This window comes from Ochotona curzoniae, unplaced genomic scaffold (assembly GCF_017591425.1).
Source record: "Ochotona curzoniae isolate NIBS_2020 unplaced genomic scaffold, NIBS_Ocur_1.0 scaffold_1037, whole genome shotgun sequence".
Taxonomy (NCBI): domain Eukaryota; kingdom Metazoa; phylum Chordata; class Mammalia; order Lagomorpha; family Ochotonidae; genus Ochotona; species Ochotona curzoniae.
Window position 1 is genome coordinate 25,174,062 of NW_024467083.1, and position 23,046 is coordinate 25,197,107.

At 46.9% G+C, this 23,046-nt stretch overlaps 1 protein-coding gene across 2 annotated transcripts; it reads left to right on the plus strand.

Moving 5' to 3' along the window:
• Positions 1-459: 459 nt before the first annotated feature.
• On the plus strand, positions 460-21,617 carry TENT5C (terminal nucleotidyltransferase 5C). 2 transcript variants are annotated; one of them, XM_040999021.1, is made up of 2 exons: positions 460-568; positions 17,013-21,617. In XM_040999021.1, exon 2 carries the CDS (start codon positions 17,039-17,041, stop codon positions 18,218-18,220), a length of 1,182 nt encoding a protein of 393 aa, XP_040854955.1. In that variant the 5' UTR covers positions 460-568; positions 17,013-17,038; the 3' UTR covers positions 18,221-21,617. The 2 variants fall into 2 exon arrangements, with proteins under 2 accessions (XP_040854955.1, XP_040854956.1); XM_040999022.1 differs by lacking the exon at positions 460-568 and adding an exon at positions 7,358-7,448.
• Positions 21,618-23,046: the final 1,429 nt, after the last annotated feature.

Here is a 23,046-nt window from a genome sequence, read left to right on the forward strand (position 1 = left end):
ACCCCCTAGTTCCCGGAGAAACAGAAGGAAAACAGGCTGCGACGGTACCAGGCTAGAGCTAGGGGAAAGTCCCGTTTATGGGAACGGCCGAAAAGAGCGTGGAGGACGGCGGAAAGCCAAGACGACTCAAGTGGACACCAAAGTTTGGAGCGAAAACACAGTCCCTCGCTATTGCGCCTGCGCAAGACGACGGCCTCTGCACCCGCCCCTCCCGGCCTCCCCCCAACCCCCGCAAGATTTACTCGTCTCTCGGCAACCATTCACCCGAGCAGCCAATCAGAGGGCAGCGCTGGCCCCGCCCCTGCCGTCAGCGGCCGGGCAGGCTGAGCCCGAGGGCCCGGCCCGGCCTCGCCCCGCCCCTGGCTCCCCTGGAGGGCTGGCTTCGAGGCGGGGCCCGGGCCGCGGTGGGCGGGCGGGGGCGTGGCCAGGCCGGTTAAGAACCGAGGGGGCGGCGGCAGGACGGCTCACTCGGTGCCGCTCGTCTGGGGGCTGTAGTGACCGCGCCGCTCCTGCCGGGGGCTGCCCACGCCAAGGACCTGCCTCTGTCGCCTCCGCTTCCACCGTCCAGGTGAGTCCCCGGCCACCTTTCTCCAGAGGCGCACGGGTGCTGCGCTCAGCTCTGCCGCTCACCTTGTGAGGGTCGGCCCTCTGCCGATGGGTGCTCGAGTCCTGACCCGGCCAGGTGTGCGGAGCTAGAGGGCTGGGGGAGGGCGGGGAGTCCGGAGGTGCGGACAGGTGCGGTGATCCTGGGCTGCTTTCGCCTGCTGCTCCCTCCACCTTTGCGCCGACCCGGAGGGACCCGACGAGACGCGCAGAGACGAAAAAGCTGCAACCGGGACTGAAGTCGGAGCTTGGCAAACTCCAGCGAGTTCCTGCTGAGAGCTTCCCGACGGCGGGCTGGCGCCTGGGGCCTGTTCTCCGGGATAGTCCGGCCGTCCCTCCATCCTGGGCCTGGCTGATGATCTCGGGCTCGCCCTTGCGCTCCCGCGGGCTCCGGCGGGCCGAGCGCGAATTCGAACGCGGCGGTTTCTCAGGGCACAGTTGGAAATGCAGCGGGCAGGGGCTTGCAAAACTGCGAGCAGGGGCGGGGCGCTGCCTAGGCGCGGTGCCAGGGTCTGGGCTTGAACCGGGAGGGCGGGACCCCTCCCTGTCCACGGCGGTGGACGCCCGGAGAGGCCAAGGAGCCCAGTGAGGGGCTGGTACGCGCGCGAGTCCCGAAAAAGTGCCTTAGAATACGGCGGCGGCGACTATGCCAACTTGCTTTTTCTTCCCCTTTGGGGAATGAGGCTCGCCTCCTCAGCATTAGGGGAAAAACCCCAAAGAAGTCTGCGAGAGTTGGATAGCGGTGCAGCGGCTGGCTCCGAGGCGCGTGGGCCCCGGCTGGTGTCCCGGTCTTGGGCTCCTTTAGGCTCAGATCACAGGGCGAGAGGGGAGTCAGACGGGGGCGGACCTGCTGGGTTCAAGTTGGCCGCCTGTACGCCCCGACAGCCAGCGAAAAGCTCCGAGCGCGTGGCCTCGCAGTGCGGGGAGGCTTGCTGGTGTACCGCGTCTATTCCCAGTAGAGCTGGCTGTTTGAGTCTAGGCCGGGTTAAACCGGGCCCAGGGACCATCGCAGTCCTGAGCTGAGAGGTTTCTGCACGGCTCCCACCCACTGGTTAAGCATGGGTTTGCACCCCCTTTTCACTCGAGATAAGTTATATGGGGGTGTAACGTGAGTACTGTGAAGTGCAGAGTGCACTTGCAATTAACTCCTGTAAAACTTGTGTAAGTGTAGCTGGTATTCAGAAAGTTTGGTAGGGGCTTAGAAGACTGAGGTTCCGCAGGAGGTGAAGTTAACATGATTATATCCTCCTGGGAGAACGGGAGGGGGGCGTTGTTGTCTGGCTCAACTTCCGTGCCTGAGCACTTTCTTTGGCTTGCCCACAACGAAGGCAGGCAGGCACCTTGAGCTGGCAGAAAAGCTTAACAAGAGTCGCCGGTAATTTCTAGCCCCTGTGGACCCTGGAGTTGGGATTAATAAGAAGGCTGGCCTTTCTGAAGCACTCTAGGCGAGGGCAGCCATGGGTTCTGTCTTTTGAAATTCTTGTTTTTCAGTGTGGATAACTTGTTACCTCTGATGTATAGTTTACTTGAGATAACTGAAGCCTTGTCTGTTAGTGGATCCCAACCGCTATCTTCTCAAAACGGAGTTTTGGGGAGAGAGATTTGATATATTGTGTGTAATGATTTGGGGGAACTGCAGGAAGTGTCCCCCAAACATCAACATTTGTTGTTGTTGTTAAGTCTCTTAAGTTGTTCTCAGTGAAGGTCTCTAATGTCGGAAGAAACCTTAGTGTGGGCATAGCGCTGGCTTTCTCTGGAGGAGTTTCCCCCCACCCCAACAATGTCTACCTTGTATCCAGAGATGAAGTTTATGTAACTCTGAAGGAGAAAGACCAGCTCTTGGCCGTTTCCCCTGTCTCCCCAGAATGACTGTTAGCTGAGCCCCCTGTACTCTCCCCAGCTGTCCTCCTAATACAAGGAGCCGCGGAAATCCTGCCCTGAGACCCAGCCTCCCCCATCCACTGGTATCTCACAGAGTGCACGCATTTAGCCTAGTTGCCTTGTGTTCAAGGTCGGGCCAGAGTATGTACATCCTGCACTGGCCTTCAGAACAGAAAATTCCTCACACTTTTGAAAGTCCAAGGAACAACCTGGCAATGAAGATAGCTCACAAGTGCACCCTGGTGCCCTGGTGTTTACTAGTCACTGGCCATGTTTGATGCTCCACGAGAAAACTTTTGTCAATGTGTTTTCTTAGCTGCTTCAGTAAGTAGTACCTGGCCCTCCTCTTCCATCTTGGATGTGTTCTATTCATGGAGTCAGCAGGAGCTCTGAATGGCTGTTAAACCTTTCTCATTACCGAATGATGTTGGAGCAGCCCAGGCCTTGCTTCGTAAGTTCAATTAAGCTCATCTTGTTGCCTTTGGGTTTATTGATATCTTGGGTTTCTTGTCCTGTCTTCCTCTGTGTGTTTGTGTGTCTCTCACAGGAAGCCATGCAGAGTCTGAGGTGTCACTTCAGAAAAAAATATTACTGTGCTGGTGCCGTTAGATAAAATCTGGTGTGTGTGTGTGTGTGTGTGTGTGTGTGTGCGCACACACACTCATGTGCACGTTGTGACTGAAGAAAGTAACAGAAAAATGCCTTCTTCCGTCTTGCTGTGTTGACTGTAGTGTATTCGATGGCCATCAGTTGCAGACGTCTTTGTGTTCCATCTGTGTGTGTCCGTCTATAATGCCACTTGGGCACATCAACAGTGCTGATGATTCTATATTTCAGGGACTTTCTCTTTTTTTAATGATTTTTACTGCATGTATTATAAGTAAGCCTATATTTGGAATGTACATGGCTTGCAGCATTACATAGCCCAGTTGTAGAAGGCAGCTTTATGAATGGCTTGGGATGGATAGATTGTGCACAGTTGGCCCTGTAGCCTGTTTTTGAACTGTTTGTGAAGCTTCTTGGAACATTAGAAAAGAGCCAATATGAAGAAATAACTGCTGATGTTAAGCAACTCTCCATGCAGGGAGATTTTAGACCCAGAGCCGTTTGGGGACTTGGTCACTCAAGTACGGATTATTTCCTCTTGGATCCCAGTGTTTGAGTCACTAAGTGGTTAAGTGCTTCCTAGGCAGTGGTTTGTGCCAGGTGCTGAGGAGGCCAAGTCGATGGTATGCAAGAGGGCCTTCGGAAGCCTCTGGGTGCGGGAGGAGTTGGGTCGGCTTCAATCAGGCCCTGGAACTGCTTGGGAGCCTCAGGTCAATGATGGTGGGGGCTGGGGAAGTTCTGTGCTCAATGAGAACGCTGGCCTGCCGCCAGCTTGGCTGCCTTTTGAGGGTGCCCCTGTTGTGTGGATGGGTGTTGTTCTGGTGGGCCAAGGCATTGGTGGAGTCTCTTTGGGATCTAGAGCCCCAGCCTACAGTGCAAAGTGGTTTCTGGGTCATGGTTTTCTGCAGGGCCTCAGGGATATGGATCTGGTACTATTGGCTGAGGACTACTAATTAACCAACAGCTGAGGCTCCTGAAGCTTTGCCTGCATTCCCACCCCATGCAGCCGCCCAGGGCTCGCTCAGCCTTTCTGTTTTGGTGCTCACTCAGTTGCTTGTTCTGCTGATTCTTTTTCTCTTTTATCTTTGGTTTCCCACTGTCATCACTGACCTGGTTTAGGGGCCTGTGGACAGCAGCTTGGTGAGAGCATTGGCCCAGCACATCTCTACTACTGACCAGTTCTACTGCCCCAAGCATCTGAAACCCACTGCAAGCACACATGGGAGTTGCCCTTCCTCCTTTTCCTGATCTCTCTCACTAACTCGTTCTTCCTCTTGTCTTGACCTCTCTTGGCTAACTCTTGTGCCTGCTCTGTTTGAACAAAGGAATGCTCCTCTTTCCTCCCCAGACATGACCTTAAGCAGCTTGTGGCCCCACCCGTAGGCTTCTGACCCCTCCCTGCTGTCTGCTTCCACCATCCCCTTATCCCACATCTCTTCTTTGGTACTACTTTTCAGTTCTGCCTTGCACCTTATTTTCTGTTTTTAACACTGTACCTTCCATGAGATGAGCACACAAATCCCTGATCTGCCTCCATTTAAAAGCTTCCTGAGAAAAACTTGCTGCGCCCTCATAAGGTAGAAAGACAAGGCAGTGCTGCTCCTGGCCTGGCTGCCCACCCCTCACCCACAGCACACACTGTTGATCCCTGCCCTCTGCCTGCCACAGACTGGGATGGGCATTTGGGTTGATTGCAGCTGCCTGGTGCTATAGGTGTTGGGTATTTTTGTCAGTCCCATGGGATCGTTTAATGGTGGCTGTCGTAGATCCAGAAGTGGTGGCTGAAGGGATGCCAACCAACTACCTGCCTTGTGTCTGGGCGCCTGCCAGAGCTGCTCAGCTAGGCACTGGCTCTGCTTCCAGGTGCTGGGAACCTGACACTTCATGTGGCTTCCCTGCCACGCCCAGGCCCTTTGTAGTCTTTATGGTCCCCGCCTTGCTGCCTTGTCGGCTTGTGGGGACACAGGGTTCTGGTCTTGGCGAAACTCTTGCCTCTTCAAGCTTCAATTTCTTCATTGTATTAAAGGCAATAGCTTAGGCCACCTTTGGCCAATAGAATAGGAGAAATACATGAGCCTTCCAGAAATTGAGTCTTTAATGAGTCTGCTTAACCCAGCATATCAAATACTGTGATTTCAATGTGTAATCAATATAAAAATACAAATTAGCCATTTTCAACTTTTCCCCCATCAACTCTTTGAAATACCATATGTATTTTACACTTGCAAAACTTGAAATGGCCTCATTTTAAGGAGCACATGGCTGCCATGTTGGGCAGTGTACATGAAAAACATGGGAAAACATTAGACTTTCAAATTCTGGCTCTACGTGTGTGTATGGGAGGCAAGAGCTGAACAACCCAAGTTCTTGGAAAAGAGGATGACCAAAGCTAAGCCTTCAGAGGGCAGGGATCTTTGTCTCTGGTTTGCAGTTGTATCGTAAGCTCCTAGAACAGTGCCCAAAGCATAGTAGGCATCCAGATAGGTGAAGGAATGCAAGGGAGGTGGGTTGTCTTGGCTGATGGCTGTGTATTGAGACTCATTCACCTCGTGAGGTAGCCTGGACACCAGAAGACAGCACATTTGATTCCTGATGTGGTGTTCTCCAGCTGCTGGTTTCTTACAGTTTCTTTATAATTTTAAGGTAACATAATTTAAAAGAAGTTTGAGTAAAATTTTCTGAAATTAGTAGGGAAACTGGTGCTTAAATTATCATCAACTACATCAGTGCTTTACATTTGAATCAAAATGTGAGAATAATTGACTTTAAAGTAAAAAGTACTGACGAGAGACCCAGTGACACTAACACGTTACTGCTTGGTAAATGCCCGTTTGCAGTGATCCTTATGAACTGCATTCTTGACCAGCGGCTTCACACATGGGTGAATGCCAAAGACAAGGTAGTTTAAGCAGTTCAGGTGAAGTTGGTGTGGGAATGAGTACTGCCACAAGGTCTGGTTAATGCCATCACCCCAATTTCTGCTAGCATCATTTTAATTTTTTGAAAGGCAGAGTTATGGAGGGAGGGGGAGAGAGGTCTTTTGTCTGCTGGTTCACTTCACATGGCTAAATCAGCTGGGATTGGGCTATGTTGAAGCCAGGAGCTTCTTTTGGGGGTCTCAAATGCATGCAGGGACCCAGGAACTTGGGCTATCTTCTGCTGCATTCTCAGTTGCATTAGCAGGGGATCAGATTGGAAGAGGAGCATCCAGGACTTGAACTTGAGCTCTTATGTGATGCTGGGCCTATAGGCAGCAGTTTGACTTGCTGTGCCACAGCACCAGTTCCTTAGTTAGCATCATAATGTCAATGAGACCACTGACTGAACCTGGTAAAATTTTGCTTGGGCCACTGCCATGCAGAGAATCTGGAGCCCAGATGCCTGCTGCTGCCTGAATGTTAACCCTCAAATAAAACACAAACTGGGTGAAACCATGTGTGAAAGTAGCATCCACACTGGAATTGAGATCAGCTCCAAATTGGACACTTGTGACTGGGGTGTGTCTGTGTGTCTAGCTGTGATAAGTGCTGCCTTTCAGTAATGAGGCATTGCTTGTCCCTTTGCTGATAAGGCCCAGGGATGTTGCTGTGACTTGACAGGACTGTTAGCCAAACAGTCTTGGTTTTGGACAACCAACAGCTGTTGGAAGCTCCAACCCAGAGAATGAGATGGCTAAGGGGCCTGCAGATGAGACCTTTGAAATCTGTGGGCTGTCAGCTCCTAAACACTTCAGCTTATGTGTAAGCTTGGGCACTTTTACAGTCCACAGGCTGCCCTCCAGGAATATCCTGTTTTCTGTACTCTAGTGCATCTGTAAAGCACAGGGGCTGAATCTGTTTGGGAAGTCTTTTAAAAAATTCGCACCAGCGACATCTCTTTCATTGGGGCAGGGGAGCAAGGCAAACAGCAGTAAGGGTTATTTCCAGTTCATGTTTTGTATGTAACAATTACCACTGACATGTTGAGAGAAAAAAAAAAGTGAAAGTTTTTGGACTCAGTGTGCATTACAAGTTGTCAAGTTGTGATCATGTTGATATTTACATTTGCAGCTACTTCAGGGTATTCCTTTCAGCACTCGTATTTGCCTGCGGTAATATCTGGCCAGTATTTTGATTCTGGTTTGGGGCTGTTTTGCAACCACCATGTTAGCTCTCTGAGGCTTATCTGTCCACCCACACTTGCACAGGCATCCTATTTTGCAAGGTGGGAAGGAGCTTTCTCTTGAGAGTCGTCATCAGGCGGGCATGTATGGATGGAGCCCAGTCACTGATAACCATTCTGACTGCTCATTGACATCAGTAGCAAGTTAGAATTCTCGAGAACCTGCCTCTGACTCCAAGCTCCCAGAGTACGATGAGGTGGCACCCTGTGCTATTCCTGTGGCTTGTCTCGGTTTTGATGCAGGACTCTACCGTGGGAATCGAACCAAATTTTTTTGAGTTTGGTAAACAGCAGTTGTTATATGACTGGGAGGATGTTGAAAACCCTGAGAAAATCTGCTGATTCCCTCTGGCTGAGTGCGATTGAGCTGAGAGTGAGAAAAGACCATCTGTGGAGTTGGCTGGGCCCTGCCTTGGGAATGGTTTCTCTGGGCACGGCTTGGTGGTAGCTTGGAAGGGCTACTTTTGTGAATGGAGGCCAAATGGACCTTTGTGAAATGAACTTCTTGGGGGAAGAGTTAATACCCTTTTTGAGGAAAAAAAAATCATTTTCTCTACTATACTGTCTACTAACTGAAACTCTTTTTGACTTCCTGTACATGAGACACACATGTGTGCCTCTGTTATCTGTAGCTTTTGTATGTGTGGGGGTGGGGCATAGAGGAGTGTTCAGAGCATGACCTTTCCTGGTGTTGGATCCCAGCCCTGGTTAGGGAGCAGCTGGCAGGCAAAATGCTTCCTCAGCTTGCCCTCTAGGTCCTAGATAACTTTTTGCCTTCACCCCTCCAGGAGTTCAAGGAGTCAAGGAGGTTTCTCTTGAAGTTCTGTCTATAGCCACCCTCCTTTATATCTTTCCTCCTTTCTGCTCACTTCATCTACTACCACCTCTGTCATGTGGGGGGTGGCGGGGTAGGGGGCAGCATTCCTGTGGACCATCAAAGCACCTGGTCCTTCTCTGGTGGCTGACAGAACTTCAAGTGTCAAACTTGATGCAGGTGGAGAAAGCAACAGGTGTTTGGTCTCTAGGGCAGCATTTGCAAGTTCAGCTGTCAGTTCCATGCCATGTCTGTTTTCAGTCTTGCTTCAGCTCTGCTCTCTGGGATGGCTCTGGGAGTCTAGCCACCTCTGCAGAAGTCCCCACCTTTCCTCAGTGGGGATATTCAGTTGGTTTCTTGGAGCTGAGAAGGTTGCCTTCCTGTCTGCAGAGCTTGGCCTGTCGTGTGGCTTTGTCAGCAGATAACACTCCTGAGTTCCCAGCCACAAGGGCCAATTCCAGCCAGACAGTTGCCTGAGTGCTCTTGATCAACTTCAGCCCATCCCAAACATCCAGTACTGTTGTTTTTCCTGGTGATGCTTGCTTGGCACGCTGATTCTTCAAACCCCTCGCATTCCTGGGTTCACTCTCTTCTGGACCTGCTGTATCTGGAATCACCATCTGCAGGCAAGCTAGTGGGCACCTTGGGTTCCCTCAAAAGGTCAAATCCTGGGCCAGCATCTCCCAGCCATTGCTTCTTTACCAAATTAGCATAACAGCTATGATCATAATGATCTGGAGAGGAAATTTCTATGAGAGCAGCCATTGCAGATTTCAATTCTGAATGCTACAGTTTTTGGCATCTGCTGTTGCCATCTGGTTTACCACACACGGTGGCCTTAGCACATCCAGCCATAATTCCCTGGGACCCACTCATGAAACGTCTCCATCCCTTCCTTCCTCTTCCTTCTGCTTTTTGCCACCTCCTGGCTGGGAGTACCTGAGCAACTAGCTTTTTCTCAGGTCCTCTCTTCCCCACCCCACCCTACCCCACCCCACCCCCAACACAAGATGCAAAAGCCATCTGCCTGCCTGAGAGAAAGTCTCTTAGCATCCCATCTCCACACTGGGAGCAGATGTCCCTGGACAATTTGTAATTAGTCCATTGTCTTTATGTCTGTTTTTGTGTCCTGGGTTCCTCATCTTCAAGTGGGCCATCATTGTAGGAGTAGGACAGGTGATCCAGGTACAGCTTTGTCAGCACTGCATCACGCTGTGTGTTTAGCACATTGTCAGTCATGGCTCATAGTTGCTACACATCACATTTGGTTTCTGTGGCCCTGACTGTGAGTGCTGCCCTTTTCAAAGCCTTCGGAGGACTCGATGAATCCCGTGGGACAAGGATGTGGGCAGGACTAGTTGCTTGTTATGAAACCTCTGATGTGCAGGCTCATTAAGAAGTAGGAATCCCACCTACCAGAAGCAATGAATTTTCTTTCCTGGTATCTTTCTGAGGGTGCCCATAAACCCCTTTGCGCAAAAGTAGGCAGTGAAGGGTTGCTATCCGCAATGTTATGGAGCGTAAGAGGTGGCTTTTTTCTTATTTTGAATGACACTAATGATATGTTTGTTTAAGAAGAGTACTTCAGTAGCAGCAAGTCGTCCCAAGGCACTGTGGGTATTTACTTGGCAGGCTCTCTAACCATCATGGAGACTTTGAGCTTGGTGGAGGAAGTCCCAAGCTCCAGGACTTCAGGCACTGGCTTGGGGCTGAGGACTTAGAGTGGATGCACTAAATCTCTTCTGAACTTTATTCCTGGCTCTGTGGGAAGGAAGCAGCTGTAGAGTCCTCAGGGTGCTTGTAAGGACTGAATGACAATTGAGGTGAAGTGGCTCACACAAAACACTGTTGCTATTGCTCCTCATATACCTGGGTACTCTTCAAGAAGCAGGCCTGCATGTGGGGTTCTCCTCTCTCACCAAGAGCAGGATAGGATGCAAGGAGGTGTCTTACATCTGCTCACACCCTCTAGGCCTCTGCATGCGGTGAGGTAGTCTGTTTTGTGGAATGTGCCTTCTCTTGCCTGTCGGGGAGAAGAGCTTTTGTGGGAAGACCTGCAGGTGCATGGGGCCTCTCTTGGCTGTAGCCAGGGATGACAGGTGTCTTTGTTCCATGGACGAAGACTGGGTTGAGGCTTGGCTCATTGCCCATGAATGACTTTTTTTTTTTTTTCACCCTGGCCTGGAAGGCCCATACTTTTGAGACAACATCCAAATACAGTGAGAGGGAATTTTGTCCTCAGAAGAATTGCTGAAATGTGTTTACATTTCTTTGTGTTCATTTTTTGAAGTTTTTTGTTTCTCTGGAGGGCACGTGGAAGGGCAGAAGGGAGAGAGACAGAAAGAGAGAGAGCATGCTCTCTTCCAGCTGGAGCTGGCCTAGACAAAAGCACAAAGGTGGGAATAATCCAGATCTCCCACGTGGGTGGTGGGGACCCAACCTCTTGAGCCATCACTTGTTGACTCACACCGTGTACAGAGTAGGAGGCAGTGTTGATTTGACCTGTGACCTATATGCAAGAATTACAAATGCTGTCAGTACTGTCATCGCCAATGTGTGTTCATCTGCCCCACCCACGCATCCACCTTAAGTCCCCTGTCCCCCTGCTGCTGCCACAGACTCTGTCTCCCTCTTTCTTTGAGCTGAGTGGCTAGTCTAGGGAGCTAGATAAATTGCACAGCAAGATTAGAGAAAGCTTTCTCTTCCTATTAGGGCTCAGATACGGGTTTTCAGATGAACCTGCTTATGTAGCTCTGCCTTAGCTGGTGGGAAATGATAACGTAAATTTGACACTGGCTTTGTCCTTGGGCTTGGCTTAATCTTCAGCACTTAATTGTCTTTTCCTTGCTGTTTTTGCTGTCTTTTTCTGGAAACCCGTTTTCTTGCAATGTGTGTATTCTAGCATCCTGCTGTAGCCAGATCTGGGAGGGAAAGGAGGCATTCAGAGATCCCTGGGAAAAATGTGTCTCCGGAATTAAACTTTCGAGAAGATCACGTGGATTGACCTGGGAAAGCAGGTGGGTCTCCTGACTGGTCAGAAGGTGCCTGAATGTTCAAATCGGTGTCAAATCATCATTCGCAGCTGTCCCTGCTTCTGTGGCGACCAGGCTTCTCAATCAATAGCAGAGAAACAAGTTTGAAATGAGGAGACTTCGAGTCAGTCTGTTTTCTTGTCACTATTTTCTGCCAGCTAGAGTTTGCCTGTCGCTGGGCCCTTCCTGAGTTTGGAATGCGTGTCCCATGTGATTCTTTTCTGTGGGGATTCTATTGCTGTTGACTTAAAGTGGTTAATTAAAACTGAAACTGGTAAGCGAAGCTCTGGTGTGTTATCTAAGCACCGAGGGCCTCTAACTTGATAGATTTATTCTGGTAATATCAGTGTTTGTGTAAGGGATTTGAAAATGAGCTTTTGGTATGTGAAAATTGTGTGCATGAGTGAGGGAAAATGAACTCTTTTAAAAACAATATTTATTTATTTATTTATAAGGCATGGGCAGAGAAGGAGATGTGCATCTTCTATCCCTGGCTCATTTCCTAAATAGCCTCAAACTCACACTCTGATGTGGGGTGCTAGTGTCACAGGGCATGGCTTCACCTGCTAGGCCGCCATGCCAGACCTGGATGAACTCCTCCTTCAGAAGCACTGGATTGCCTTTAGGCTCTGTAAGCTAAGCATGTATGAACTGAGCCTAAATGTGGACCTTCAGGAAGTCAAGCTCCTCCTTATTTAAAATATGGCACATTGGGAGGGTTAAAATCCGTACCATGGGCTTGGATATAGACTACTTCTTCAAAAGTAGAAAAAAAAATCTTAATTCAGTCATGCAAACATCTTCAGAGTTTAGGGAGGGTCTGATGCAGTGGCCTAGTGGCTTAAAAGTCCTTGCCTTGAAAGCACCTGGATCCCATATGGGTGCTGGTTCGTGTCCCGGCAGCTCCACTTCCTGTCCAGTTCCCTGCTTATGGCCTGGGAAAGCAATCAAGGACGGCCCAAAGCCTTGGGACCCTGCATCTGCTTGGGAGACCTGGAGGAAGTTCCTGGCTCCTGGCTTCAGATCAGCGCAGCACCGTCCGTTGTGGTCGCTTGGGAAGTGAGTCATTGGACAGAAGATCTTCCTCTTTTTCTCTCCTCCTCTCTGTATATCTTACTTTGTAATAAAAATAAAATAAACCTTTTAAAGAAAGAGTTCGGGGAAAATGTATCCTGTGAAAAAAGCTATGCATCGATTTCAACGATTGTTTTTTTTTTTTTCCTTTTTTTTTTTTTTGGCAGCCAAATTTACTTTTTAAACTCGGTTTTCCATACAACGTTTTGAAATGTTTCATTTCCATAAAACCCTGGTTTTTGCTTGAGAACTTTACCTGGAAGTTGCCTGTTATGTGATCTTAGATTCCTTAAGAAGCATTTATTGTGTTCATTCAAGTTCTCGTAACTGTAGCAATATTCAACAGTTCTGTGCAGGTTGCTATAGTATGTTTAAATTGAGAAATAGCAATTCTGTGAAAGGGCAGAAAATTTTGGTTAACATAATGGAACAAGATGAGTTGGTTATTCATATTTTGAGACAGTGTGGGTTTTTAAAAGTAAACAGCAAGTATCTGTTAAGATGGATTTATAGAAACTCGACCACAAGGCATTCTTGCGGAAATATAGTACCCTCCCCGTCCTCCCACATAGAGATCTGTGTTTGTGATTTCCTTAGCACTTGAAGATGGGAATGGGACCAGGGGGAAGAAGAGGAATAGAAGAAATTAAATAATGGAGCAAAGGGAAAGACTTTAGCACATAAATCATAAGAGCTTATTTTGAACTAGTACATATACATGTTCTATGTTCAAAGGACACAAAATTGACTTTTCTTCTCTCATGCCCTTATCTAAATGGATGGTTTTTGGTATAGGCTGGACTACTTCTTATGTATCTATTTAGAGGTTTATATGCTTATAGAAGGATTAACTTCCATACACAGCTGTGTATTGGCTTATCTGCTACTGAATTGTTTTTTCTCTGATTTTTGAGATTCATTTTACTTATTTGAAAGGCCAAGTTGCAGGAAGGAAGGAGGAGACAGAGGCCTTCCATCCACTGACTCATTCCCCAAATGACTGTGGTAGTCAGGAGCTGCTTCTGATCTCCCACATGGGTGCAAGTGCTTAGACCTTCTTATGCTGTTTTACCAGGCACAAAAGCAGGGAGTTGGACTGGAGCATCCAGGGCCTGAACTGGTGTTCATATGAGGTGTCAACATCACAGGTGGCATCAATCTGTTATGCCACAGTGCTGGCCTCTGGTAATTCATCTCAGTAAGCACTTCTCATTCTTACAGAGAAAGCAGCTGCCGTTCTCTTTAACAGCTGTATGTGCGTCCATGCAGCAAATCACTTACCTGTTGTCTTGTAAAGGATTCTTGTAGCTTTCTAAATAATTCTTCAACGTGTGTTTTTGAGTACTTGCAAGTATACCTCTTGGATGAAATGCAAGGTAGTCTGTCTTATGCAGAGCATGTGCACACTTGAGTGTCAACCCATGGGCGCTCTGCTGGAGTTGTCTCCTTCCCCACATAACCAGATCTATTGATCTTTGCTGTTTTGGGAGGTAGCTAGGATATACTGATATGTTCATTCCCCCCTCCCCATAGGTCAAGTATGCTGTATGTCTGAGTCACTGCTACATCTCTGGTCTTTCTATATTTCTGATTGGTTGGAACTCCTTATTATTGAGGCAATGAGCTCCTTCCCTGATGGTACTGATATTTCCAAGTTATACTTCTTATTTTATGTATGATATTTTACCACTTACTTTAATTTTCTAGATTCAAATATACTTTGTGACTCTTAGGACTGCCTATTCTGTATATAAATTCCATTTTTCCCTAGTAACTGGAATCCTATCCTTTTACATGTATATATTTGATCTAAGCAAATATCTTAATTTAGCATGAGATAGGGATCCACTTTAATTATTCATCTATTAACTAACCAACTCGCTGACTTATTTCCCCTCACTAATTTGAAATGTCTCTGGTTATATACTACACCTTCCCATGTGTTTGACTTTATTTCTAGATTTAAAAAAAATCTGTTCCATTGCTCTGCCTTTTCATTCACTGTGGTATTATAATAACTCTTATAGGCTAGAATACTTCATGCATTTTCTCAACTTTTGCTGACTTTACCTGCTCTTTCTCCCATGTAAACCTCATAAATTTTTTTATCTAAAAACAGATTTGGACTCTACATTTACTAAAAGTTCAGATTTTAAAAATATGCAAAAATATCACTTATGTATGTTGTTCCCCTTCGAAGGAATAAAATCACAGCTTCTGGATGCTCCTTGGTGTCTTGATGCTCCCTAAGAACTATTGTTCTAGAGTACCAATATTCCTGACCTTAACTCTATATGACCAACAACCTCCTAAAAAATGAAGCACGAATCATACGTGATTCCACTGGAGCAACTTTACTGAGGTTCTGGGAGACTCTCAGAATTGTGTCTGTATCCCATATGATGTCTCTGTTGCTTCTCCGTTGCTGTGTGATGTCTCATATCTGCAAGAGGCACATGGGTCTTGCAAGCATAACAGGGGATAGCATCAAATTAGTTGTATTTTTCTAAGATTTGTTTTTATTTCAAGGGCAACTTCATGGAGGAGAGAGAGGAGAGAAAGCGCTTCCATCTGCTGGTTCACTTTCTAAAAGGCTATAGTGGTTGGAGCTAAGTAGGAGCTAAGCCAATTCAAAGTTAGGAGCCAGGAGCTCTCTGCAGGTCTTTGGGGGCAGGGTCCAAAAGGTGTGAGCCATTTTCCACTGCTTTCCTAGGTCTTCACCAGGGAACTAATGGGAAGTGGAGCAGTCAGGACTGAAGCCAGTACCTGAGTGGGATGCCAGTGCCATTGGTGGAAGCTTAGCCTACTATGCCGTGGTGCCAGACTCAAGCTAGTTGTATTTCTATTAGGTGGGTCAACATACCTGGCAGGAACTCATCTCTGCCTGTCATAGTTAGACTAACTAACTATGACCATAGGGCCATGACCATAGTTTCCGGTAAACATTGAATTCTTTTAAATAGCATGCATGCCCTGCATGCTCACCATAAAAGCAGTCACAGAGAACTACAAAGTGTACAAAGAGCCCCTAATCTGGCTCTAGGCCAAATGACAATCATCAGCTTCCCTAATGTCTTGTCACAGATTTTGCTTGATGTCCTGTGGTAGGATGCTCTCAGTAGCCAAGGACTTTGGAATGCTGTGTCAAGTCTTCACCTTTCCCAGTATCTTTTATCCTAGAGTCTCTGTAGCAGATGTTCAGCTCCCCCATTCCAAGCCTAGATCCTATGCAGTGTTCACCCTCCCCTTCACTAGGTCCTATGGAGCCCTAGGGTCTGACTAGAGGAGAGGCACAGGAAGCCACTAGGCACTAGCCAGTCCTTAGCTTTCCCTCAAGCCTGGAGTTCACATTGCTTCTCTGTTGCCTGTGTCTCCTCTTGCTAAGTGAGCTGTGCTCTGGCTTTCCTGCCCACTCCCTGCCATCTGCCTTTGTGTTAGAGGTTTCTTCCTCTCCCGGAGCTGTGCACACTGCTCACTGCCTTGGATTCATGATCTTGTGTTCTCATTTTTTTTTGCTGTGATAGGGAGCTCCATGTGCCCAGCAGTGCCCAGATGCTGAGTAGCAGGCCTGGAGAACCCCTGACACTGAGGCAAGGCCTAAAATTCATGTTGGAATGTGTGCCAAAACATGCACACAATCAAAAGCAGCAGCTTCTGAACAATGAAACTGCAGAAGTCACTGGGATGGATTTTGTGTGTGTGTGTGTGCAGCAAGGCAGAAAGCCTCAGACAGATTGGAAAATCATTCCCAGTGAAATCTGAGAACAGCAGTCCCTTTGTTTTGGCTTTTATATTCATCTAGTTGGCATTTGGGTCTACAGGAATGCACAGTCACCTTGGTTTTTTAGAGAAAATATAGTATTTGTTTTTTTTTTTAAATCATTATTGACTTATTGGCATCTATTAGAAAGGCAGAGTGACAGGGAGAGAGAGAGACATGAATATTTTCTGTCTAGTGGTTCTCTCTCCAGATGTCTGCAACAGCCAGACCAAAGCCAAGAGCCAAAAACCTCATCTGCGTCTTCCACTTTGGCCGTCATTATTTTCTGTTTCCCAGGGTACGCTAACTGGAAGTTGGATCAGAAGCAACTGGATGGAACTCAGACCATCATTCCAGGAAGGAATATGGGCATCCCAAGCAGAGGCTTAGCCTGTTGTCCTGTGACACCCATGGGCTTCCAAGATGTATTGTTTGCTTTTTTGTAAAATACAATGGAGTTGAACATTTTTGGAAACCTCGTTATTCTAGCAAGTACAGTGTGAGAGGTGTCATTTTCCTCTTACTCCTCAGTGATAGCTCCAAGGTGCTGGTTTCAAAATGGTGCTGAGTGATCACACTGCTCTGGGGAAGTTTGGCATACCTTGTGTGAGGCACCTTAGCAGGGCAGGATGGTCCTATCATCCAGCTGACCTCATCTGTTCTTGGTAAAAAGGAAGTGTGTGTGTGTGTGTGTGTGTGTGTGTGTGTGTGTGTGTGTGTTTTCCAAGTACCAACCAATTCAACAGGGAGCTAGGGAGCCTAAAGCACAAGAGGTGACTGGCACAAAAAGCAGGGAAATCTGATAAAACATCTAGGGCCTGTAGCACCACTTGACACAGACCAAACAAGCGAAGCAACAACACATCCCTTGACAAAATCTTACAGTCGGTATAGTGTGTGTCTGCGCTCTGTCCTTCCTCTGAGTGAGCAGTCTGCTGCATGTATTTAACATGTTTCATCCTCAACAGCACCACTGAGCAGAATCATCTCCTAGGAAAATGGATGTCCTCTCCATGTTCCTCCAGCTGCTTTGCCATGGCCAAGTGCATCCTAACTCTGTTTCTTATTCCCTTTGTTTCAGCTTCCACAACCAGAACATCCTTCAAGATGGCAGAGGAGAGCAACAGCACCAACACCAAGGAGTGCCTGTCCTTCAGTGTGCTCAGCTGGGATCAGGTGAGCCGACTGCATGAGGTCCTTACTGAGGTCGTCCCCATCCACGGCCGAGGCAACTTCCCAACTTTGGAGATAACCCTGAAGGACATCGTGCAGACTGTCCGTGTCCGACTGGAGGAGGCAGGTATCAAAGTTCAGGACGTCCGGCTGAATGGCTCTGCAGCTGGCCATGTGCTGGTCAAAGACAACGGCCTGGGTTGCAAGGATCTAGACCTGATCTTTCACGTGGCTCTTCCAACAGAGGTGGAGTTTCAGCTGACCAGGGATGTGGTCCTCTGCTCTCTCCTCAACTTCCTGCCAGAGGGCGTGAGTAAGCTCAAGATCAGCCCCATCACACTGAAGGAGGCCTACGTGCAGAAGCTGGTCAAGGTCTGCACGGATACCGACCGCTGGAGCCTCATCTCCCTGTCCAACAAGAACGGAAGGAATGTGGAGCTCAAGTTTGTCGACTCCATCCGGCGTCAGTTTGAGTTTAGCGTGGATTCTTTCCAAATCATCCTGGATTCGCTGCTGTTTTTCTATGATGGCTCCAATAACCCCATCTCGGAGCACTTCTACCCCACAGTGATCGGGGAGAGCGTGTATGGGGATTTTGAGGAAGCACTTGACCATCTGCAGAACAGACTGATCGCCACCAAGAACCCCGAAGAGATCCGAGGCGGGGGACTGCTCAAGTATAGCAACCTTCTTGTGCGGGATTTCAGGCCCACTGACCAGGAAGAAATCAAAACCTTGGAGCGTTACATGTGCTCCAGGTTTTTCATCGACTTTCCAGACATCCTGGAGCAGCAGAGGAAGTTGGAGACCTACCTGCAAAACCACTTTGCTGAAGAAGAAAGAAGCAAGTACGACTACCTCATGATCCTTCGCAGGGTGGTGAACGAGAGCACCGTGTGTCTCATGGGGCACGAACGCAGACAGACCCTGAACCTCATCTCTCTCCTGGCCTTGCGCGTGCTGGCAGAACAAAACATCATCCCCAATACTACTAACGTCACCTGCTACTACCAGCCAGCTCCCTACGTCAGTGACGGCAACTTCAACAACTACTACGTGGCACATCCTCCAGTTACCTACAGCCAGCCTTACCCTACCTGGCTGCCCTGTAACTAACCCTGAGACCTGAGGGTTTCTGCCAGGGGAACCCCCATAGGGCAGGGGCTCTCAGCTAGGGGAGCCTCCTTCTAGATGTAGGTGTTTGGCTTTTAAAGGGGAACTCAGCTCTGACTCTGCTTTCTTTGTCATTGTGTACCCAGTAGAATGGGTCTGCAGTATATTATGAGCCAAACCTAGAAGGATCCGTACTACAGTGTCCCCAGGAAACCTGCTATAGGAAGCGTGACTTTATCCACATCTTTTGCAAGAGAGACACCAACATGTCACGCCCCAAATATTAGCCAGTGGGGCATCTGAGCTCTGTGCAATAAGCAAAACTTGGGGAGAGCTCAGGCAGCCTGTGAGAAGTGTGGAGCAACTTCTCACTGGAGCCTAGGCTGTGCTGGCTCGCTCCTGGGGTCCTGGGCAGTTGCAGGCAAATTGTGACATCAGTCTCTTCTTGGACCACTGTCAGCCAGGCAGGAAATGGTAGACACGAGGGTGCTCTTGTGACTTAATTTTTGTTCCGGGGACTAAATTGCTTCTGTTTAGTCCCCAGCAACAGAGCTGAGAATTGCGTTCATCAATAAACCAAAGCCAATAGCTGGAGAATTGAGATCTGGTTGGAAGTGGTTTATGATTGAGATGCTGTGCTATCTTGAGGAATTGTGAGATACCGATGATGACCTTTTCTTGAAATGTAACTTGAAAACAAAATAAAATATGGAACTTACAGTAGAATTGTGGTAGTAGTGGGGGGGGTGATGATTGTAAATAGGAAACATGAATGTTTGTGTTTTTTTTTTTCTTTAAGGAAGTCTTTCTGAATTACATGTCCCCCCCCACCCTCCTCATCAGCTCTCCTTGGCTGGCTTTTGTTTTGCTCTAAGTCTGAGGGTTGTGCCGTGTGTAGATATTGTAACTGACATGAGGGTATTCCCATGTTTTAATTGGAAACCCATTTTGGTCACATTCCAAGTATGACAAGTTCTTTTTATTTTCTGGAGTCCTTTGCCTAATTTTTGTTTATTTTTTGTGTTTTCTCTTTTGTTTCCCTGGAAAAAAAAATAGTGATTTTCCTTCTCTGGGTGTTTTTGACAGCAAAGGAGTTCAGGAATTTCAATAGAACTGAGTGACCTGTGGATTTACTTTAGAATCTGACCTGTCCCCAATCTGTGTGAAGGTAGGGGTGTAAGCGTGAAGTCCGGCCTCAAGTGCATTGAGTCTCCCGAGGCTCCTTGAAATCATTCCGTTGTCTCTGGGGAAGAATTGAGTGAAGGACAGTTGTCCTTATTGTGGGATATCCATACTTTGTTTATATTCTGCACTTTAGAAGGAAAACAGTGTTAATCTCTAGTCTAAAGCAAGTTTAGGAAATGGGAGAGTTCTAGTCTACTGTTGCCTTTGCCAGTGGATTTAGACAAGGGATTCTATGTTTCGAAAGCTTTGGGTGGGATCTCTTAGAAAGCATCACACTGGGGTATCAGGGACGAAGAAATGAATGCCGGGGAGCTTGTCTTTCTAGGTGATGTCATTAAATACGTGCTCCTGACATTTATTTTCTTACTGTGGCCATTAAAGTCCAATGCCCCCTGTGATTGCTTTCTCCTTGCTTAGCACAAGGATGGTATCTTTAAATGCTTACCCAAAAGAGTGGTTTACCTTTTTTCATAATTTTTTTTTGGAATGTGATTCTTGGTCCTTTTTGGTAAAAGACATGACTGAACTCCAAGGTTTGGTTAGCTGGTATCTATGCTGTGCTACATTAGGCGACTTCAGGCCACTTCTTCCTGGAACCAGCTCCTGTTTCCCTGTGAGCCTTGAACTCATTGGCTTTGAGTCAAAATCAGCTCAATATTTGAGGACCTAGGTGCTTGGGGGCAATGGAAAAGAATCCCAGTCCTGAAAAGTTAAAACCTTAAAAAGCTGCCATTGTAATCAAGCGGTAATATATTTGCACAAACATGACTGATGTGTTTAGCCAAAGGTTTGAAATGTGATGAAGCTACTAAACCTAAGTACTTGCTAACGGAAATCAGTATTGCTTTTGCATAGAAGGCTTTGCAGATCAGGATATGAGGCACCAGATAGGACCCTCAACAAGTTATTAAATTTTCAGTTTTCTCATGGAGATTATTTTGTTTGTCTCTCCCCACCCCACCGCCCCAATGTAGCAGCAGTCTTCTTTAAAGAATGAAAAGGTACAGATGTGAGAAATTCCTAGCCCCCTAGTTTATTTCCACTTCTGGCTATCTTGGTAGAATCTCTTCTCCTGACCTTTCTAAGTCAGCTCAGCTGTTTTTGTAGTTGGACAATGGATATGTTTTCTAGAACCTTCAGGGCTAAGAGCTGTACTGACCAAAGCTGCATTATAGCACACAACCCCTGGACCATTTGCTCTATGAACCTATTGCTAGCTTCAGAATAGTCTAGGTAACCTTGAGTGTCAGGTGTCTGGAAATTCTAGCTGAGACCTCCCTTTCATACTGCTCACCCAAGCACCAGATACTCTGAACTTGAACTAAGTCCAGTAGTTCTTATTGTGTGTGTGTGTGTGTGTGTGTGTGTGTGTGTGCGTGCATTGAGCAACATGAAACTTGGCAGTGGCAGAGGGCACTAAAGTTTAAGTGCAAGTTCTAATCTAAATTTAAGCAGTTTCTCATTAGCTTCAGGACTCTGAGCTGTTTTCTGCAGGTATGCAGCCTGTTTTCCCAGTTTTTGCAGGCAGGAAGAAGGAAATGGTAATCTTTTGTCATGACAGAAAAACACACATTAGAATCCTTTCAGGCTCACATCTTACTTTGGCAATAAGATGCTTTTCTTTACTTAAGAATTTCAATGTGGAAATGAAAGTCTCTATCTCAGATCAGAGTTCCTGATGACTGATAACTGTGTAGGATGTGGCGTGGCCCAACCTTTAGATGAGGCTAAATTTGGTTACTGAAATGGGTCAGATGTAATTTGTCATTCAAGGCTTCCCCCCCCCCCCCCAGCTTGAGTTTTCCTTGGAGATTTGAGTCATTGAGCTATGTGTGTGAACCTGTGTTTTGTGGTGATATATGAAAAAATTACTCAGATCCTGAATTTGCTTACCCTTCATCCTTGCCTCTAGCACGAAGTCCTTACCTTCATGGTAGGTGAGGAATTTTAATCCTACTGCTTTTGTTAACTTTGGGAAATGGTACCACTCAAAAGCAATTTCCTAACTTTCTGAGTAACTCCTTTCTAGTGAACTTTTTGGTGCTGGTGCCTTGTTCTAGGATGCTGCTATACTCTTGGCTCAAATGTCCTCTTCCAGAGAGTAAACTGAAATTTAATTTTCCAATCATGAAAAGAGACCCTGATGATGCACTTTGGGGCCATGTGGGTGTCAGAGACAGTACCCTAGGGAGACCCCTTTGACTGGATCCTGTAAGCTGAAAGAACTTCTAGTGTCCAAAGTGGGCTTCATAGCCTTTATTTGGCAGAGGCCAGAATTTCACAGCTGCTTTGGAATATGCTCGGCTTCATCCGAATAAATTCAGAGGACCAAAGGAGAGGTGTTTAAAAAGACCTGGCACTTGTCAGAATTACTTGGAGAAACCCAAGGTGAGAATCAGGAAAAAAGAGGCTTCTTTTGTGTGTGAGTTCAAGTGCCTTAATCTTGTTTACCTGTCACTTTTATTTTTTAAAGAAAAAGTTTAAGTGTAAGTTAAAGAAAATGCTTGGAGTTTTGGCTGGGCTGGTGGGAGTTGGTGCAAATTCTCACATGTGCTGGCATAGGAAGGTGAAATGACCATCCACTAAAGAGGAAGTAGTTAAATAATATGGGTGTTTTCTTAAAACTCAAGCTTTTTTTCTAGTAAAAATTTGATTATCCTAACATAGTTATTTATTTCTAAATTAATTTCAGTGAAGCGATATCATTAGATTAAATTGGAAGGCTTTTTTTTCTGTATTTGTGTAGCCTTTGAAATATTAATTTCTTAACATTGCCTAGAATGTGTGGGGTGTCCTCTTTGATAATGGTCACTAACCTTCTTATTCGATATAGATGAAATCACTTGTCAATGTAATGTGTTAGCACTTGATGAAATAAAGCTTTGAGTTTGAGAAATAAAGGTACATTTAAAAATTAAAACTTGTGAGTTTGGCTCATTGCTCAGTTGCTCTTCAGTGGTGAAGTGGTATTCAGTTTCAGGAAGGGTGCTGAATGGACATGGAACACTCATCAAGGCCATCAGTCTGGACTGCCCCTCTGAAAGGTGGAGCTTTCTCCGGGGGAGGGATGTGTGGTTACACCGCGCACATGAAACATTTTCCAAGGTGTCCGACCACTGTCAGTTGAACTTTGCTGTTGACCAAGGCCTATTAGCTAATCCCAGCAGTAGATGTAGTCTTCAAATCATCTTCACTGTCACCTGGTTGAATCCACTGGCCTTGGCCCCAAGTCCATTCCAATAAGAGGCCCTAAATAACTTCAGCCATGCTATATACAACCACTGCTGTTGTTTCTTCACATTTCTACAGAAGTATAGTGCTGAACTAGTGAAGTGTGAGTAACTGAAAAGTTTCGAATGGTTTAAAGAGATCTTGTAGACTGTGTGGCCAACAGCTTTTTTCCCAATTCCTTTGATCTAGTTTCTAACACTTCCTCTCTACCCCCACCCTCCACTTGGCACCTTCTAATGCCTCGCTTCCATGCTGAATTTCTCTCACCTGTGATATTCTCTGTAACTGTTATCAAGAAACTCAAGTCTTGAACTTCGAGAAGCCATCATGCTCTAGTTGTTCATCTGTCACTCCTCCTCAAAGGAAAGCGTTCCATCTGACGATGAGTAAGCTTTGGGACCTGTGAGATGCGC